The 20,882-nt window shown below is 41.8% G+C and overlaps 1 protein-coding gene across 1 annotated transcript in view; it reads right to left on the bottom strand.

The window, feature by feature from the left end:
- T265_12437 (hypothetical protein) overlaps positions 1-16,057 on the bottom strand; it is a gene marked incomplete at both ends in the record, with an annotated part of 73,893 nt that extends 57,836 nt beyond the window's left edge. Inside the window, 7 exons of the mRNA XM_009163853.1 lie at positions 1,980-2,144; positions 4,729-4,932; positions 6,783-6,877; positions 6,997-7,144; positions 9,402-9,557; positions 12,320-12,779; positions 15,237-16,057. Of these exons, the coding sequence (XP_009162117.1) occupies positions 1,980-2,144; positions 4,729-4,932; positions 6,783-6,877; positions 6,997-7,144; positions 9,402-9,557; positions 12,320-12,779; positions 15,237-16,048 (2,040 nt within the window). The remainder of the gene's footprint in view (positions 1-1,979; positions 2,145-4,728; positions 4,933-6,782; positions 6,878-6,996; positions 7,145-9,401; positions 9,558-12,319; positions 12,780-15,236) is intronic.
- Between the last annotated feature and the right edge of the window lie 4,825 nt (positions 16,058-20,882).

Here is a 20,882-nt window from a genome sequence, read left to right as displayed (position 1 = left end):
TAACATTTGCTGACCAAATATTTGTGACTACATCCACCTGCTATGGTGAGCAATAGAGGTGATCAATCCGCTGTCATTTGAAGAGTAACCAACGAAAAATTCAACGTCTGAAAGTTCGAAAAAGGATCCGTGAGCATGTACAAATTTTACACTTTAAGTGGCCTAACCCGAACCCCCGTTGAGAGCACAACCTCTGAACTTGCTTTCGCTGCTAACTGCCGCACAGGGATTAGTAATATTAGCAGTCCATTGGGGTCGCAGCTTGGAAAATTTTAGTAAAAGCTCACTCTCCGGTTTAATCCCTTATGTGGGAGCATTGTGAGAAATGTTTGCACACGCTCAATTCCTCATGCACCCTACCATGGGTACGAATAATTCCTAGCTAGAAAATTTCTCCGAAGAGTCATTCGTTGCGTAGCTGATGATCATCACTTGCACTTGTCTTCAGGAGCAGTAATACTTAGTTTCATGACTAGTGTTCTTCATGAATTTTCTCACAGAGTCAAATCGGAAGACAGAGAAAATAAACATGATCAGATGGGAGCACTTTAGGCTCCGATGTATGGTTGCTGTGATGTAACAGAGTTGAAAAACCGAAAAAAGATAGTATTCGGTTCCTGCGTGGATCAGAGGACCGGTTTCCTTTTCTTGATAGATAGGAAAACTGCAACAGGATGATCGACCATAACTCTCTGTCATTCGTCATTTTATGAGCTTTAGGCTCACATTCTCGGTTCTCGTCAGCCTTTCCACAAAGTACGTGGTCACCTCACTAAAATTTTACTAGATGGTGTCTGCCCTGTCGTTTCCTCCCTCCTTGTCGTCCGTCAACCAAGATCGGGTTAATTTCATTGTACAGACTAACTTGTACATTATGCGTTCTCGTGGTCAAGTCGGCTCTGTTGCTTGTGTTTTACAATTTAGTTTCTCGCTGCCAAATCACCTTTTGTTAACCGCTGGAATCGGGCCCTGGAATTTATCGGCAACTCAGGTGGTCCCAATCAGGGAAGGCAGCAGTGATGACTACTTAGACGACAGAAAAAGTTATGGGTAAAAAATCACTAAATACCGGCAGCACACACTTCTACGACGCTAAAACGTTTGGAAGCGTAAAGTTGATAATTTTTGACAATACTCAAGCATATGGCCTCACAGAGTGGACTTACTGCACCTATACAACGCTTAAGCTTGGGTAATCTGACGTTTTAACACAGAGAGAGGTAGCTGAACCTTGTCGGTTTCCCGTTGGTTGAATGGAATGAGGAAAAACTGAAAGCGTGAATGAAGATATGAACACGATTTTACACTTCTCCAAGGCTGGTCCTCAAGAATTTATCAATAAGTGTTATTTGAAGCTCTTCCAAAGCCTAATCTGATTAAAGCGTCGTTCTCGTCCAGTCTCACTTTTCCGAGAATGCAGCCAACATGCATGATATTTCACGTTGTTCACCTGACGAACGGGCTAGAACGAGACAACCGGTTCGGTTTGTGGGGTTTAACCCAAGACACCTATGAATTCAATCTGACGAGTGATAGAGTTGTCTTATGTCCCAAACCAGAAGGTTGCTTCTGAATTAACTTTGAAGAGTAATGTTCGTAACACACATTGGTTGGCTATCTTAGCTCTTATAGGGGATCATATCTGAAAAGAACTGATTCAGAATTTAGCACTTTCTCTATCTAACGGCTCTTTCTACCGAGTGGGTTCGTGTGGCTGTGAATGACAGTCAGATGGCCAAGGCTATCCTTCCACCTATAGTATCACCGCTCCCCCAATAAGATTATTTTGATTTTTGAGGTTGTACTTCGCAGTGAAATTTGAATACAACGTCTGCGAGGGGGGACAGCAAGCGAATGATCGAACGGTGAGTAAGAGCAAACTGACCATGTAAATTTCTTAGGGGCGTTTCGTATTTTTGGTGTCTGTGAAATCAGGAAGCACAAAAGCGCACTTCCACTTCTGCTGCAGCTGTACTTACTGTCAAGACACATCCTTTCTTTAAATAGACAATAATATCTCCTCTCGCTTTGCTTGCGTCTGGAATCCACTCAATCCGGACGACGCTGTCGCCGACTTCAACAAATCCAATTGGATTGAGCATTTTCATTCGCACAGAAAAGAAGAAAACTGTGCCGTCTTCGCTCTGTATAAAGAAGGAGGTGAATAAATTGTCGTGAGGATAATGCCATCACTTGCAAGAGGAAAAAACACAAAACGAAGTATCATTCTAATTGCATTTGCCTAAAAATTCCATCCAGACATCATTCTACGGAGAATATCAACATCTGGGAACAGAAAAGAAGTGGAATTCAAACAAGATTCCTTTCGGTTTGTGGACCGCCTGACGGTGATTTCATCTCGTCAGCATGACCATGTTTACAGACCACCAGGGATAGGCATCAGCTTTGATTAGAGATCAGAAAACCTATCTGGTGCTGTCCATAAAAAGGCCATAAAAAGGCTTTTCTGTTTCGATTCCTGTCCACTCTAATCCAAAAGCTTCTTACGTGTAAAAGTTCCAGGGATAAGTTTTTCCTGAGTTCACTACCCAAAGTGGCGCTTGGCAGAAATGCTCTCACTTGCCCTTATTTTGGACGTTGTGACTGAACCTTTCGTGATGAATAACTTTTTCATGAATGGAGCTGTTTGGTGACAAAAACTGTTTAGCTAGGATACTTGCTGTTTAGCAGTCTACCTTGCAAACTGCAAAACACAAAGGGTTGTTTGGCCCATGGGCTTTGAAAAATGCTCTGAACCTTCACATCCTAATTTTTCATTTAGGTTTGGTTCGACACGCCATCAAATTCAGTTGTTGCAATCCATCCACTGAGACCAGTTACTGAACATGTTTGTCTGGGCAGTTGTACAGTTTCTGTGGGAAGTGTTTGTTGGCTAATCCGGAGATAGTATTCGACCTTTACTGAGCTTACTAACTTAGCACAGGTACAATATCAGTCTAGGGAAGGCTGTCTAAGACCGCAGGGTAACTGGTGCCGTTGTATGGAACTGAAACACAGCAATTTTCCGTATGGGAAAGAAGGTGACTACTTGCTTTCGACCGCAGATGCCTACGCAGTACCGTACGGGTGTGGTTAGAGCGCTGTCCTTCCAGTACTGAACTATACTATATGGTATTTTGTAAGACGTCTCGTGGAGGTCCACTGGCATTTTTACTACAACCAAACCAATTGCACTGGCTTGGCTGTATGTTACATAAGACAGAAGACCTCTTGCGTGTAGAGAATCTATAAGCCCAGAGAGACTTTGAGTAGAAGTAAGTACGACCTAGAAGTGTCAAAGTCGCAAGTGCAGGTCATTCTGTCCTATATTGTATGCCAGAGTGGCGATTCAAAATGAATCATCCAGCTGTCTGTTACAGACCTCCACCAAAATGGCCAAATCGTGAAACTAAGGGCTGTTTTTGTATTTACTGAGTTAAATCCCTTGATTTGTGTACGACATTCTATTTCTCTCATCTAGCCTATACCATACAGACACTTCCCGGTTAAAAATCATGACTAAACTGACTAAATCAAGCAAAAGGGGACCCTCTTCGCACTAGATTGCAACGTTGGGCAAGATGATCATAACCAGCTGTTAGAGATGTATTCTTCTGCAAAGTCCTGACTAGTGGTTCAATCGATTGTCACACCCAGGGCAGTCACTGGGTCGTCGTTCGATGAGTCGGGCATACCATTCACATCGCTCAAGCGTGAACACGTTAGTCTTTTCAGACGTGAAAATTCAGATGCGTCAAGTTCGCGTTGTTGGAGTGGTGGTTACAAGCTCCCCTCACACGTCAGATGTCCGGGGTTCAGATCCCGGCATGGCCATTGGAAATGCACTGCTGATGAGCTCTAATAAGAGCGAAACTCGAGCCAGTGCTTCCCTTTGGTGTGGACTCATTGGAATAATTACGCCAGAACGGGAGGACGACCGTTCAAACTGGAGTGGTGTGACTATGAATATTATTCATGTGTCTCGAATGTATAGTTTCTACAGTGTTATAAGCCGGTGGTGTTTTAGGAAACAAAATAGGGGAGATTTTCGTTGTTGCTAAAATGAATAACCCGTACACTTCCTATGGCATTTTATTTTTTCCGCACGTGAGAGCACACTTATGGAAACCCTGGAATATCTCGAAAAGAAAACACGCCAATTTAGTGTCATCCATGAAGTCGTGAACACCAAGGCTATCTGCCTTTTGGGACACCTTTACCGTAGTAGAAGACATTTTTAGCTTCCAGTTGGGAAGCTTAAACCAACGGCATATGCTTCCTGAAAGTTTCACGGAATCCACTGAGATCCTGACCCTTAAGCAGAGTGAACTATTCGCCCAGTGTGCACATTTTTGCACTCATTGTGCCATGTCATTCCCACATAAAACTCTAGGCCCATTCAGACTTTAAGCAAACCAAGAGCAGCAAGCAAGCCTGAACTGATACCAACAGTTCCTAGTTTTCCCGCAAATAGTTACGAATCCTAATCCCAATGGTTACTGTTCAGTATTAGACAGCACGGATTGATTTAGAAACCACTGACTTCGAACGTAATACGATTATCCGCGTACCATTTAGGCGCAGAATGGTGGCGTTACAGTGTAGACACACGAAGATCCCATGCAAAGATTCTTAGAATAATCGGTCGCTCAAAGGTAAATCAAGGTTGAGGATGCACACCTAGAGTAGTCGGTGAATAGGCTTTTCCGAACTGCAGCAACTACTTACTCCGGTGACAAAGTATTCGCCCGTTGGACTGTATGCCATAGTTGTCACAGCCTTCACGTGGGGCTTCAGTGCTTGACCAAGGTCTAACAAAGCAAAGTTCCTCGCCTTCCTAGTGGGATCAGTTTCCGGATTTTCTCCAAACTGTAGTATTCGGACAACACCATCTTGAAATCCGGCTACAAGCGTTTTTCCCTTTGGATCCACCTTTCAAAGGAATAAAATCACAAACAGGTGGGTTATTTCAAGTGGATTTACTAAGTTTAGGCGTAAACGAAGATCCAAAAATGATTGTTTAAAGAATTCTCTTCTCTAAAACAAATAGACCATATTCAACATTAGAACAACCCAAAGCTTGGAACCATGAGTTTATAGTTTAACAATTCTCCAACAATAATGTTTACTTAGACTACACCAGATGAGGTTCAGTTTCACTTGATTATCCGAGTTCGACCGAGAGCACGTCAGTCCGGTTTCGGTGAAATCATTTTGGAGATAAGCATCGCTCCAAACGTATGACCTATTGTTTTTTAGAACTTGTGCAGGCTTAAACAACCCAAATAAAGTCTCTGACAGGTGTGTGAACAATCAGTGAACTACCTTATAAAGTAGGACCTCACGCCAAGAAAGTTTCTCCCTACTTCTTTCATATGCTGCCACTCTTCATTGGTGTCGCACATCATTAACTAAGAACCTTCTAGCTGCGCATTTCAGCGATTTCATAAGGATTTATCAGGATTTTTGCATGTCCATCAGTGATTATCTATTCATCTATCCTGACCGTCTAACCTGGTCATCCAAGCTACATCCCCCAGATTCGTGATATTTACCATCTCGGAATGATCTAGGTCAGCTTGATTTTTATACATACTTTGATCGTTCTGAGTGGTGAAAAATAAGGCAGCTTTGGGATTTTTTTGAAAACTGCCAATTAAACTGACTGCCCTGAGGGGTTCAAACCTGACCAAAGGACCGACTGGATTTGCTGAGCCTGTACCTTCGGAGACATAGTGGCTTCAAGACGGAAGATAAAACCTAGAGACCGAAGTTCCTCGAAAGCGATTATCATGAAACCAAAAAAAAAACATAAAGCTGATAATACCGTTTTGTTTTCCCTACCGCAAGAAATGGTAAGGACGCCCAAGCAAGGCGATCGAAAATTTTAGCACAAACAATGCCAAATGGCAGGTAGGATTACTAGTCTTCAGCTTGTAAGCAATGCAATCTCTTCAATGCCAGCAATATCGAGTGATAAATATTCTGGCATTTTTGTTTTCCCTACCGCAAGAAATGGTAAGGACGCCCAAGCAAGGCGATCGAAAAATTTAGCACAAACTATTCCAAATGACTGGTAGGATTACTACTCTGCAGCTTACAAGCAATGCAAACTTTTCAATGCGAGCAATATCGAGTGATAAATATTCTGGCATGGAATTCGTTGGATTGGTGGTTCGTGGGAAACGTTCGAAATTCAGTCACAATGTAGTTCTAATTTATTTTCCTGACTGTTGTAAAGAATAGAAGAGCGGCTGCATACAAACACGACGTCAAGGAAGGGGTTTTCACTGACTGTCGTGCATGGACGGCAATGATTCGAGAAGTTCAATAAACCGGCCCATTTCTACGCAGAAGATGGCCAAAATGACTTCAGCTAAGTGGTACGTAACGTGCCTGATACGCAAAATAATCTTCGAGTATACCTCAATTAACTCACACAAGCCTAGAAATATATTCTTGTCTAAAATTCATTGGCTAGAAGCTAGAATTTTACCGAAATCAATCAAAAATTACTTTCTATTAAACCACACCACAATTTGCGGTAAGATGTATGTCCAAATAAGGGAAATCCAGGTGCAACCGTGTGCACCTTTGGTGACTTGAGCATTATCTCCATAAAGTTCGATTTCAACAGATTTCTTCTTTTTGAGGTGTTTTGTGTCCAGCAATATCCATGCGACGGCTAATGGGTGCTTTGGAAAACATCTAGCGGATCACTCACACGCTGTAATCTGAACAATTAAAGGACCGAATGTTTGAAGGCTTTGCCTACTCCTTACCTGCGGAGGACTCCAAATAAGTCTGGTTCCAGGAGCAGGAAATTTTCTTCGGAGTATTTGCTTTTTGGTAAGAATGTCATAGATAGAAACTCTTCCTGAAACGCACAATAAATCAAAAATTGTTACCTCTGGTTTGCAAGGAATCCATATTACAAACGTACAGTTGACCGTTTACTTATTTTCGCAAGAGAACAATCGTTCTAGACTGACTCACCGTCTAGTCCAATAGTTGCGGTAGTGTAAGCAAACGGGGACGTTACGCAGTCCATGATGGCGTCAGAGTGAAACTTGACCATGGATTCTGGAGCAAGCGATGTGTGAGTGAATGACAGGTCTAGTTTCCAGAGGGCTCCGTCACCATCCTGGCAAAGGAACAATGAATAACGGTTGAAGAATTAAAGCAAAGCGGAACTTATTTCCGAACGAATGATGTCCAAATATTGCTTATCATATATAGATATACATACATATATACATATATATATATATATAAGGATAATACATGGTGAAGTGTGAAGTGTGGTCGATGTAGATGTTAACCTACTCAGGCGATCTAGCAGCTCATGGGAAAATGAACTGATCTGGTGAAATGGCCATCTACCATTGAGGACAATCTGATACGTACCATTGGCTTGGAATCTGAGTGAATGATTTAGCATTGCTATGGCTGAATCCTAAAACACCCAGTCAGACGGGTCTCGTCGGCCTTAATGGAGGCCGTCAGGTTGACCTGGAGGAATCTATTGAGCCTAATGCTTAGCAGTTTCAGGGGACATCGAATAAGACGTTAATCTTGATTGAACTAACCGGTAACGATTCATTAGTTAGAATATTTTGTTTGAATGCTCATTTATCCTCACTAGACGATGGACTTGGGGTTTAGCAGAATGCCTAATAAAAGCAGTGATCTGATCCGTCTGTGATGAATCCCTAGTGAAGGTGAAACTCCTGGAAAGTCTCCGAAATATGGTCATTTTTCCTGCTGTAAATGTATGATGTGTTTCCAAATTAAGGGCTCGTAAAATTCATTACAGGTATTGAAGTTGATTGCCGGGATCATGAAATAAAGGCATACAGCTTGTTTACCCTTCTCGCTAGAGGAGGTGGGTATTCATTTTGCGTTTCTCTTCTACAAACACTAGGTTATGCTTCCGGTATTTTGTTTTTGATTGTTCCTGTTTCGGTTTGCACATGTTGACAGTATCTTAACCCTAGTGCTTTCTTCCTTTGGAGCGGCAGTTCTTGGGGAAAGTGCCACAACTAAACAGCTTTATTTTTAAACATGAATTTACAACATCCAGTAGTGAATTTTCAGTGGCAACCATTCATTAAGCGGATACTGACCTGCAAGCCTGTTTTGCATCTCGTAGACATCTTAGCCAAAACTCCGGAAAGCGACTTCTTCACTTTCATTAAATTCATATTCAAAGGTGACAAGAAGTTGTTTGTATGAAGGCCCTATAAGGTGTCCATTCACAGGTATACATGCAACCAAAGTTTGTATTGTTAACTTTAGATTTCAGAGGTCTGAATGAACGCCCAGGTGCTAGAAAACATCTTGAAAGGAGAGAAGGGCTGTTCTTGACTTATAAGATTGCATTCCAAAAAGTTGAGTCGTTCTGGTGAAGCTTGTGACATTATCTAGAGCGATACATCTTTTGTTCTATTACCATATATATCATATATATATGCCTTATACGTACCGTTCATTTATGTATCATTATCATCCAAACGGATGTCAAAGAAAACAATCCGAACAAAATACAGTAAAAACGAATCACTAAACTACTTATATAACTCCCTGAAATTCGTTGAATGGTTCTCATCTCGAATATCATTCCAAATGAAATATGGTGCGGCGTTTATGCAACATGTGCGGCTTAAAATAACATAAGCGAGATATTTAGATTAGCTCACGTTAACATCATTTTACCCTACAAATAGACTTCCAACCCTACATAAGCTACACCTACTTTCTTTTCCATTTATCCAACCCTAACAATAAGCGGTGCAAGTAGCGTTCTGCTACTGATGGACCGAGGGTCAGTCAAGGCCTAGTGTGAACTATATTCAACTAGATGTCGAATAAACACATGTTAGTGTGGACAATGAATCGGTGTGCAGCTGTATCCAAAGTGACGGCTTGTCAGAGTGAGGCTAGCTGAAATGTTCTGTCTCCTTTTGCTTACTTTTGTGATGTAAGTAGTGTGGACATCCCAAGATTAAACTGTTTGCCTTGCAAAGTTGCTTCAAATGAGGCTGTACAGCCGAGAAATGTTGTTTTAACTTAATTGGTAATTGGCGGAATTGTACTTTCAAGGAGACCCGAAGCACCTAGAATACCCAGAATCTTAAAAAAACGCGTGTGTCAATCACATTGGGGTCATAAGATCGTGCACATTATGTTCTTTTCATCTCAACGAGGTTCTTTTCTCTGTGGCTAAAAAATAAGCGAAGCAATGAGTCAATAACAGCAAAGCTAGTAAACTAAGGCCTAATCTATAGGGTTTTAAGTGAAACTGAACTGAATCAAACCAGCAGATAGTCTTTTCATGTTCACAGTATTTGTTGGTTCCAACGGACAAACGATGTTATAAAATGATATGAATGTTCGCTTACTTGAGCATACCATAACGTGGAGTCTTCACCTTGGACCTTGACTAGATGCATGAGTTTGGAGTTTGGTTTCACTAGCAGTTCATTCATTGGCTCCAGTTCGTAAATAGCGCCCTCCTCTAGACATTCTGCAGTATCAACTGTTTCGAAGTCCCAGGTCTCGAAGGAAGAAAAAACGAATAACAAATAATGGAATAACGGCTGTAAGCCTGAATCATTGGTAATTCCTTATTGGACAAACATACTACTTTGGATTTGGTCGCTCTAGGAGCCACCGTTTTCTCAGGTAGACACTCAGCAAATTTCCCAACGGATAAAAAGAAATAGACCAGACGGAAAATATAGCCTCACACTAGGTGGGGTACATGGCGTAAGGTGACTAGATTATCAGAAAGTGATATTTTTCTTTGAGTTGACTATGGCTAGTCAGTTTATCTGTACTCTTGACTAGATGATCTTCTCGACAATCTAACGGTTGATGTACCTCATCAATGCATCTTGACTGATAAGAAGGCAGAACCCTGATAGGCCTACTCAATGCTCCTGACTGTACAGGACGTACAGCGAGGATTAGAGTCGGAAGTCATTCTCTGACTAGTGGGTTTGTAACACATAGTGGTTTTGTAAGTACCCTTTCTGGTGTTTTTAATACAGAAGAAGCGGGACTTAACGAACTGTTTAAACTAGAACGTGTACGAAATATGCTGTTCCATCAAATCAGTGCTGGGTCTCCTGTGGTAGAAACTAGTTTAGCGTTTCCGGTGCCTGCTCAGCTGAACTGGGGCGAACACATGTGATTCATCACACATTTAGCTGTTGATTGACTCATATAAGCTAACAGGTAGTGATAATTTTAGCTCAGTAGCCTTCAAAATTCGTGAAGGACTTGATAATTATCAAAATATGGAATTGAAAGGTAACTGAATGTTGATGGTGAAGATGAAGTTGGACCTCGGATGCAACCGCTTAAGGCCTTTCTGGGACCCATTAGACAGGCTCAGAGAGTCGACCAAACAGAGAACTTCACTCCAACTGACTGGTGTGAACAGTAAGCGAATCCCAATTAGACAAGCGGTTGTATCAAACCCATTTTACTTACTGTTAAGAGCGGCCGGTGGCCGCGTGATCCTGCAGTGAAGGACAAGAAAGTATCGAATATCCACCAGTTAAAAAAATGAGAATATTTGCTAGCTCAGTTAATTTTAAGAAACACCCCAAAACTTGGTGGCCCCATTTTACACTTTTTGGTCATTTAAACACTGGCTCTAAGACTGCCTTTCGAGTGCAGTTACAAGTTGGTAGACATAGCAAGAACAATTAGAATCCACTGCTACGAACCCAGTTTATGACAACAACACCAGTTTAATCGCATCCCATATTTGCACAGACTACCACGGTATTTCACCATATAATGCTTAACATAAGTGCCTTTCAACAATTTTACAATCATCTCCGTGAATCTTGTGCGCCCTCCACCAATTGATACTTTTGTTAATTCTCATTACTCACGATTTGAGGGGTATGAATGTACTGATACAAAAGCTTCGGAACAAATAAAATGGAACAGATCTCTCGCGGCACAAATTTTCTAATTACGAATGAATGTTTCCAATACCCGAATATTACACTTATTGTTATCATTATTTTACTTTCTTTTTCCGGAAATTACATTGCAAATAGTCCATTTAGCGTTGCATGACTGAACCAAGTAATCTGGCACTAACAGAGGAATGTAACGGAAAATGGATGGTGTTAAAGTACCACCGGCCGCAATGATTCAGAAGGATCTGTACATCTGAGATAATCAACAAATTCGAATAAGTCTGATGACAACTGCATCATTTCCATCGCCCATGATCTATGTCCTCATATGTACGCACATGTTTCGACCACTGGTGACAGACAAGGTCGATTCGGATGACAACTATCCATATATATGTATGTATCATGGCTCTGTGGCTGAAGGTCAGTTCGTACTAATACAATCTAGGCCGCTGCTAGTCTAATTTACGCTCATCTGTCAAGCCCTCTGTTACACCTTCTTTCTTCTCTGCCAACCACAAAAACTTACCAATTACACTAGATGGGATTACAAGCTGCCACCCGACCTAAAGCTGCCACCTTGACGTGGTGGTCGGGCTTGAGTGCTGCAATGATCCCGTGGGCTACACTGGCTGGAACTTCGTTCCACAAGGTGCAACCATGCCAGGAAGGCCAAAGGGGAGCAGCCAGACCAAGAGCAGCGAGACCCCGCACTACGAGTAATCGTGGTACGAGGCGGTCTGGGGGTAAAGTCGTACTGTCCTCTGCGACAGGAGTGTGAAGGCAGGCGACCAGCATGTCCATATTTATGGAAGCAGCGATGCTGCCTTCCCCCGAGGAAGGACGGGTTAGAAAAGGTTGGCCCCAAAATCCGCACACTCCGATCGCCCAACGGTTGACCGTGACCGCCGGCGCATTATCCAATGCGGGCGAAATACTTTTAGAGCCAAAGCGCCCGGTGTTGCTCAAAAGGCACTTGCTGTGCGCAGCCGCATCAGAAATGAGACATTAATGCCTTATTCCCTGCGCCCTCGGGTTAGGCCAAACCCCTGCAGCCGAGCAGGTCAGACTATTGAAGTCATCGGCCCGGGCAGGGTCCCCAAAAGAAAACCCCACATTCTCCCACTTCCTCGTGGGTCAAACTCTTGAGTCAGAGGCTAGGGTCAGGGTCCCCGAACAAAACCCTACATTCTCCCACTGTCTCGTGGGTCAGACTTTTGAATCGAAGTCTCAAGGTGGAGTACCTCAACCAAACCCCCTTCCTTGGCCTGGGAAACCGGGATGTATCATTTGCCCGCACAGTTCAGCGTCCACCGATGTCTCTTCCCAACAAGCTGACGGATTTCAAAGCAAGAATGTCTGATATCCGGTAAACTCACTCTGATCCATCCATCTTGTCCGACTGTCATTAGTTCACCTTCATCCATAACGATATGCATAATTAATCCAGCGTGGCAGGGGCGTTTATTTTTCCTGGAAATCTGCACCTTGATCAGATCTCCCTCCCAAACTAGCAGGTTGCCCCAGGCCGAACCAGTGAGAACCTTTCCATCAGGAAGAATAACAAATCCCTCAATATCTGACAGTTCAGTTTTGCCGAACTTGCCCAGCTTTCCTTGCAGCTTCAGTCCGGTGAATGTGTCCGCCATTTTCCAGAAACGAATATGCCCCGCTCCAGCTGTGGTCAGAACACCAGGTAGGTCCGCTGACCACGCGACGCGGTAGATGTCTTGAGAAAAGGCTTTTGCTCGAAGTACAATCTGCTCGTTTCGCCAATCCCACAGGGTCAGCATATAATCTGGATCACCACCAACGCTGGCAAAATATTCACCATCCGGGCTGCAAAAAAAAACAATAATAGTGTGATTTGGCACCGACCAAAGAACGTGTTATTGAACTGGATTTAGTTTAATAATCTACAGTGCGCTAACTAGCTCACGCAAAGTAATCGTTCTACTGTCTGCATGCATAAGTTCGTCTGATCAGTCAACCCCTAGATAGAAAGCAGAGTAGACCTAGGATCTAAGAAAATCCTAACTTGTAAAAGCCATGTTTAAGAGCAGTTCACGCCTCGGTTGTAGAACCACGAGGTAAAATCTACTAATAAACTGATAAGTACAATTAGGCTAAGAAAAACGATGTGACGTGAAGCAAACGAAGTCTTCGATTTTTCTGGAATTCGAAACCAAACACTATCCAAAAATCAAAAAGAAGTCTGTATTGGTTCTATTTTAATGAGTAGACATTTTGTAATTTAACATTACATTCCTAACAAGGTTTAGAGAGATTTCACTTGTAAGTTATGTCTTTGGGTAAGCGATCACAATCTCCAGCAAAGATTGGTTACTTTTGGAAGAAAGAGTCTTCTATGATCAACATCCATGGATCTAGTGTAAATCTTGCTGCACACACCATAAATTACCTTGGTTCAAGCATGTAAGGGCGCTCGACTGATAAACAGTCCAGACTCAGGGGCATCAGTTTTTGCTTCGGTCAACCTAGTTGAGTGGCGGGAGTTAAGGTTTTCTTTGCTCCAGTTCCGCTGCGTTCTGCAGTTTGAAAATGTTTTGGTGAGGATTGTTTCGAAACAAGCAAAGGTTCATATGGTTGGTTGGCCACTACCCAATTAGACCTGTGTATGGCGACATTATCAACCTAGCCCACAGTAGTTTGCAATATATATAGCCAAGTTTCTGGAAGGCATCCGGATCTTCCATGCGTTTTATTTGAGATCCCACGTGACCAGGTATTTCCGGAAACTCTCGATTCACCAGATGTTGAAGCACATTATTCTCAACACGAGGAAAAGTTTTGTGTAGGTACTAAAGTATTGCATCGATAAGTCTGGTTGGGTCAGCAGCACTGCGTTTGTAGAGTGTGCCATACCTTTAATGCTTTGGCTTCACTTCTACAGTCCCCATTTGTAACGTATGTAAGATGCAATTACATTGTGGACGTTTTACTTACTGCTACTAATTAAGTATTAAGATTTTATACTGAATAAGGAGTGTCACAGTGAAGATAATAACTGCACAATCCATTTTATTTTCTAGTCTCATCAACGTTGATGCGGATTTCAAATGCTTGATGAACTCCGTGACCTGTGCATTTCCCCACTTGTCAAGGTGGTCGTAAGACCTCCGTACGCCATCTTGAACCCACGCCACAACCTTGATGTTGCATACTTTTGCCATCCGTACCAACACAAAGTATAAATTAATCTATTTCTTATGTGGTAAGTTTTGACGGCTGCACTACTGTCTATACTAAACTTAGTTAAGAACAAGTAAACCAGGCCGCTTTTATTACTTTCACTTAATGGCGGAATGTGCAATCATGGGACTTTTGATTTAGATTTTCTATCCTAGCACGATTATTCTGGTAGTTCACACTACTGAAAGTGGATCTCAGCCGATTACTAGCGCAAACTCTTGGTCTTTCTAAAATTCAGATTGTAAACATCCGACGTTAGAGGCAAGCGTGTTGCAAATATTCTACCAGAACAGGCCCACCTCTCTGAACAGACAAACATATTCGCACTTGATCAATGTGTTCTCGCCTAACATTTCAAACAATGACCTAATACCATCCTTATTCGCGTCAGTCAACTGGCTAACCGGTGGGAAATATTCTTCCATGCAACACTACAAAGGACTCAGACTTGCCGGTCGATTTCGTTTTGACTTCCTTGTGAGTAGTTTGTGGATCGTAAAACTGATATGCCTGGGATACCTCGAGATTGATCCATCTCATCCATGCAGCGGATCCCCAAAGGATTTCCTGTAAGCGAAATCATTGTGAATTATCGTGGCTGCACTATTTTTAGAACAGGAAGCTCGATTCCCCGGTCAGCTTCTATCTAGTCTATCTGACTGATCATCTGTGTTTTAAGCTTGCATCAAGTTAGTACTGGATAATTCCCTTCTGTCTTCTATTTTCTTATGTCTCTTTCAGTAATGTCTTCGGCTAAATTGCAGTTGCACGAAAGTTCATCAACGATTTTCCGATGCAGCGTTATCAATGGTGGCTCGAAAGCCAGTTGCATTTGAAGAGAGCTCCTATTTCGGTTGGGTCAAAAGCCCAACTATTGTGGATGGCACGCAAATTTAGTAGCATTCTTCAACTAGTGAGATTTTGTGCTGTGGAGTTCAGTCTAAATTGACAAATAACAAAACAGCTTTCCGAAATCCCCTTTAATACTTATTCCTTCTATGTGCCAAACGCCTGAAAGTTTGGAAAAAAGAAACGAGAATAGGTTCTGCTGAGTAAGAACAAAACGGTCAGTCCATAGCTCACCTGAACTGACATGCTGAATACTCCTTTTGTGTTCCTTCGGTAAGCATCCGGTACAACTCCAAACTTGGATACCGATAGATACATACTGGTGGAGTTTCACCCCTCTCTGCGACTGCAATTACAATCTTTTCAGGATGTACCGAGTAAGCCCCGATACCAACTCCGCCAACTGTTCGTAGCCGTGTTTTCTGCTCGGTCGTAATATTGAGGATCTCCAGGTAGTTGCCATTCACGTAACACACTGTGTCGTTAGCAAGAAGCTGTAGATTTTCCCTTCGTAATGCATCAAACCCAAACGAGTGAAATACAGTTAGCAGGTTCTCCGGGATACCGGAGTCTTTACTAATTATAGGTCTAGATACAAGCTCTTCCACTTCATAAGTGAACTCGGGATCGATAACTTTTTTGGGCTTCAGCTCTGCTCGAAAAACTTCAACTTCACTTTCCTCATACAGATCTTCATCTGAAACACCTTCTTCTTTACCTTGAACTCCACCCTTGGCGGTCGATGAGAAAACAATTTGTGATTTGCTACCGTCATCACCGTTTTTGCTATCGTCCGGATTACCTTCCGTATCAGATTCTACAGGCGTTACGAGAACCTTGGCTTCCGAAGCTTCCATTTCTTTTTCCTCCTTTTCCAGGTTTTCAGGTTCCGATTTTTCATCCGCATTATTGTTGTCCTGTAGATTCGGAATGACAGACTCTTCTTCGACCCCATGTCTTTCGTCTGCTTCAAACTTATCTGCTCCAAAGTCGTTTTTGGCGTAAGTAGCTGCATCTTCTTTGTTAAGATCTTGTTCTCGTGACATCAGGCAAATCTAGCTAGAATGTAAACAAAAACTTGTAAATATTCGGATTTTCAGGAGACATTCAAAAGCTGTACGAGGAAATTCAGCTTCTTAAATGGTTTTTTTTACAGGGAAGTGGGGAAATGTCTCGTTCTGCACCGTGCAGGGACCAACCTTTACCAAGTAAACCAGTGAATAACCAATTTTTTCAGGTGAATGTGGAAAGTAGAACAAAATCGACTCAAGCTGTCTACTCTCCTGAAAGTTACGTTTCGGCCAAAGTGAGCAGCTCAAATAAAATGTTCTCAGTGGAACAGCAGTGATTTTTTACATCATGTGACTTACAAGAATCAAGCAAATCCGGCATTCTCCGTATTCAGCAACTTATCCGTTCGCCAACTCAATGGTGCCCAGTCTGGTACGAACATCTGCACATGAAGTATTTTAACTGCTTAAGACAAATAGAGCCAATTAATTGGTGTACTCAACTACCAGCAGGCTGCCAGACAAAGATGTTGGTGGATACTTTGAATTCTACATGTAGTATGAGTGAGCTTCATATTCCCCAGCTAAAGGCGTCGTGCACTGAAAACAAGAGCCAAACATAATGAATGAACTAAGATTTTTACACGCAGACATAGTTATTATGATTGAAACCATCATTTGTCTACTGTTTTTTGAAAACCAGTTCAACTTTTTTATCTTTCATTGTATTGTCAAGCGGCACTGCCAGTATGAACGCAAGTGAATGACTGATGACCGAAAGACAGTGAATGGCACAGATGCGTAGTGGTCGAACAGCTTTATGTGAATAACACCTGGCTAGTTTTGTAAAACTTAACCGTACTACTAGATGGGATTACCGTGAACTAAGTTGTGATTTTTGAAGTTATTTCATATGAATTGCTAGGTTAAATTTTGTGGAGAGGCGTTCTCATAAAAAGCTTGCATATTTTAGGTGGTGGTTTGAATTAATGACGACCGTTTCTCGGTTTTAATCTGATAACATAGTATCATGCCTTTTTTTTCATGAAAACGACCCATCTAACCGATTTAACTAAGTAACGACAAGTAACAGGGCACCATACTTATGGTCACTAGGCTAGTATATTGATTCATATGGTGGCCAGGTCTAGGCTTGGTACTTAGATGGTAAATTCGTAGCTCCAAGATAGCCTAAAATTCATTGATTCTGATTAGCTCCTCCCTGCTCTTTAGCTAAACTCAGCCCTGTATAAAAATGAACACAAACGAACTTTGACGAAATTTTACACCACCCACCTCAATACCTTCACTTAAATGACAACAAAAAGAGGGGGCTGACAAGAACTGGGATATTTCCTGAAACCGGAAGGGATATGTTACTGACCAGCTGTTCCTCACAGCAGTGTGAATATTTTACAAATGCCTATCAGGGCTGAATGCAACACATGTGTTCCCTTATTCTGAGGAAAGAATTACCCTTGTTAATAATTAACTGACGCAAATTAAAGCAAGAGCACGCGAATTCATTGTTGCTTTTAACCCGGCGAAGGAAAAGGAATGAGCACTCAAAACATGCGCTGATAGACAAAAAACGCGTTCAGGTTGCCAAGGCGTCAATATTCATATGAGGAAGAATTGTCTGTTTGAAAAAGTGAGTCAATTTAAGGTCCTGTCCTTTCACTAGAGGTCTACCGTCAGTGTGCCCTAAGGAGATACCACAGTGGATATCCTATGTTTCATTCGGTCGACGCAAACTTAGTGGTTGCTCTGTTCACAAGCAAATGTTCGTGCACGTTGTTTGCCATGAACGTTGAGGAGCGACAGCCTGATGCTGCATGAAGTCACATAGATGGATCTACCGTCACCAGCTTCCAGCTACCTTTCAGCGTTGAGTGTAACTTGGCTAAATCCGGTTATCCAAGTATTTTCGTCCGAGGTTTCAGTGATTCAGATATGTCAAGAGAGGCTTAAAATTGTCACTCAGTTGTTACACAAAGCCAGCTTGAGGTATGTGCAAATAAAAGCGCAAAAAATTGGTTCATCCAGGATATCCACAGCAACCTTGGTCTGGAGTATCGATTGGATGATACAAAGAGCACGGTCTGTTGTGTATGGTCTGGCCTAATAATATTGCGGAAGCTCTTCAGTGAGGTGATTAAGTTTAGTATCTAGATGATATTTCAGGTGAATAAACACACTGTTAACGTGCACTTACATTTTAAACTTGAGCAACCTGTGTACGAGTTTTTGGCAGACAGTCAAAGTGCCACGGTGGTAAACTAGTGGTATTCAACAAAACATTGACAATCCAGAGCGGTGATCATTAAACCAGGACCCATGGCTTGATACTATTACTATGTAGCTGAAGAGGGGAGATGAAAAATGAAGGATATTTGGGTTTGCCACCAAACTTGGTGGCGCCAAGTGCTTAGAAGCCCAAAAAAATTAAAGAGACAATTTCTGTCTCCCTGTCTCGACTAAGTACAGCTTGCGTCCAATTAGCTGAAGCGGTAATTAGGTTCATACTTTCAGATCTGCCCTTAACTGTGGTAGATTCAGTCAAGTTTATGCAGTTTCATGTTGTTATTTGTGACGTATGACTAAAACCATCATTTCTGTGCCTGTAGATGATGTCGCTCTGTCGTCAGTAGGCGGGATGAGTTTGTTAGATATGAACATCTTATCTTAATTAGAGATTTTCTGCCATGGCTAATGTTTGTGTCTAACGTGTTCCACAGTTATAGACTATAAACAAGCTGAAGCTTCTCATGCCAACCGATATTCATAAAGTTTTGTAGCATTTGAATAGAGCTTTTGTCACATTAATAACTATATCACAAGCTTGTCTGGGTACGATCTAACAAACTATCATTCCAAAAGAACGCTTTGGTGATAGTAAATCCCAATATTCATGATACATTCACAATATGCTTTCCAGAATAGGAATCATCTTTATGTGGAGGAGAATACTTTCTTAATAAACCGAGAGTTTTGTGTAAGTTACTTCGCACGCTTACCTTTAATTTATTGCTTTTGCAATGGAGTGTCTTTTCATACCCAACTTGCGTAAGAATGTTGAATCCCAAGCAGTCTCACAAGCAGATGCATCTCTGTAGCCATCAGTAAGAGTGGAGAATGTAACCTTTTGAGACTCAGTTTACCAAGTCTGTCCACTGGATAACGTTTTTTCTACTTGGGCCCTCTTACTTCATAATTATTCACAACAATAGCCCTATTTCCCGTCACCCATGGGCTTGCACATTTTATTGTATAGATCACTTTGCTGACACTTCCGTTATGTTTATCAATCATTGTTTGAATCAATACCAAAATTTAGGGCATATTTGGATCACTGCAGCTCTGTGTAAAAAGTCATTAGCTGCAAAGGCATGTGGTAAACCGTGACTAAAACCTTAACCACGACCATGTCTTTTGGCCGCTTGCGGTGACAAACAAATAATATTAAAAAAACTTTATCAGTCTTAAGTTCTAGGATAGCAACTCATCAAGAATTCGTTGAAATGAGTTTATTGGTGAAAAGTGTGTATGACACTTCGCATGATCTTGTTGGATTAATGGGGGGCGGTAGAAGTAGTGTGTGTCTATTCCAAATCAACTAAGATCAATGTAACTAAAAGAAGCCGAATAGGTGCTTCCATGACTTCACAAAAGCTAGGGTTTAAGGGCCACTTGCTAGCCACAAACAGGCATATGGAGGTTCACGCCATTCCTCAAATAATCACAAGGCAAATATCACTGAATCCTCATTGTAAACGGCTTTAATCTATAGAATACTTTGTAGTTTGGTCCTCAAACACTAACCCGAAAGTCGCGGGACCAGATGTCTCTCAAGAGCGTCGTTCACAAGCTGTGCACTTTTGATTATTTCCGATAGAGAAGAAACAACTGGACAAAACTGTGATTTCTAGGCATGAACTGGTTGTACTTGCGGAAAAAATTCAGTCAAAAATTATAGCCGTCACGTTACCTAAAATGCTCGCTCCATTTGCACTTCAAAGTGCGTGATCACGGAATTTTCCATTGGCTTTAATCAGACATCGGCAACGTGGTACTTATAAAGTCATGGCCGTAGGTTGCTTGTTTGGATTCATCTGCAAACGCTCTGTGATGAGGATCAATTCATCAAGTTTAGCCAAATTTAGAGCTTGATGCAGCTTCTTGAACACATTTTGATGACAACAGAATTTTACTATGGTATAATTATTTGCTAGTCATTTTTACTTGAATTTGAATTTATCTGGCGGTTTCATGACAAAAAAATAAGGTTTTACCTGCCTCTACTGACGCATGTTTTTCCGTTGAGGATTCTTTTTGTCACGTTAGATTTGCAGTAGCGCATTGAGATGGATTAAATATCAACGCACCTTTCACGCCATCTTCTCTACAGATGACTCTACAACCACTCCGTTTCCAGATCCAATAAATAAAACTCCACCGATGATAGTTCAGATATTATTGATATTGTTGTCGACTTGGGTCTCGGGTATAAAGCTGTTTACATATCTGTTACTGTTGTTGCTCCAACGGTAAGTTACCCGTGGATTAAATAGGTGGCTTTGTTTGTGTTTTAGGCAATCATAGCCTTTAATTTTGAAAATGACCTGTAATTCCAACTGATAACAACCACAAAACTTAGGCATATCATATGACTCGCCTTTTTCTAAGGCTACCACACGGGCCTCAAATGTCTTAAGTCAGCCACACTGGTCGCAATGTTTACGTAACACTTTTGTAGCGGTCAGTAGATGCAGAGCATAAAAAGACAAAGTTAGTAACCGATGTAGTACGAATTCGTGTAGAATTTAACTAAAGAAAATTTCATTTACTGCAACTAAACTTTCTCTCCCAG

This window comes from Opisthorchis viverrini (assembly GCF_000715545.1).
Source record: "Opisthorchis viverrini unplaced genomic scaffold opera_v5_1, whole genome shotgun sequence".
In the NCBI taxonomy this organism is placed as follows: Eukaryota; Metazoa; Platyhelminthes; class Trematoda; order Opisthorchiida; family Opisthorchiidae; genus Opisthorchis; species Opisthorchis viverrini.
Note: the sequence above shows the minus strand (reverse complement) of the source record. Positions and strands in the feature narration are given on the sequence as shown.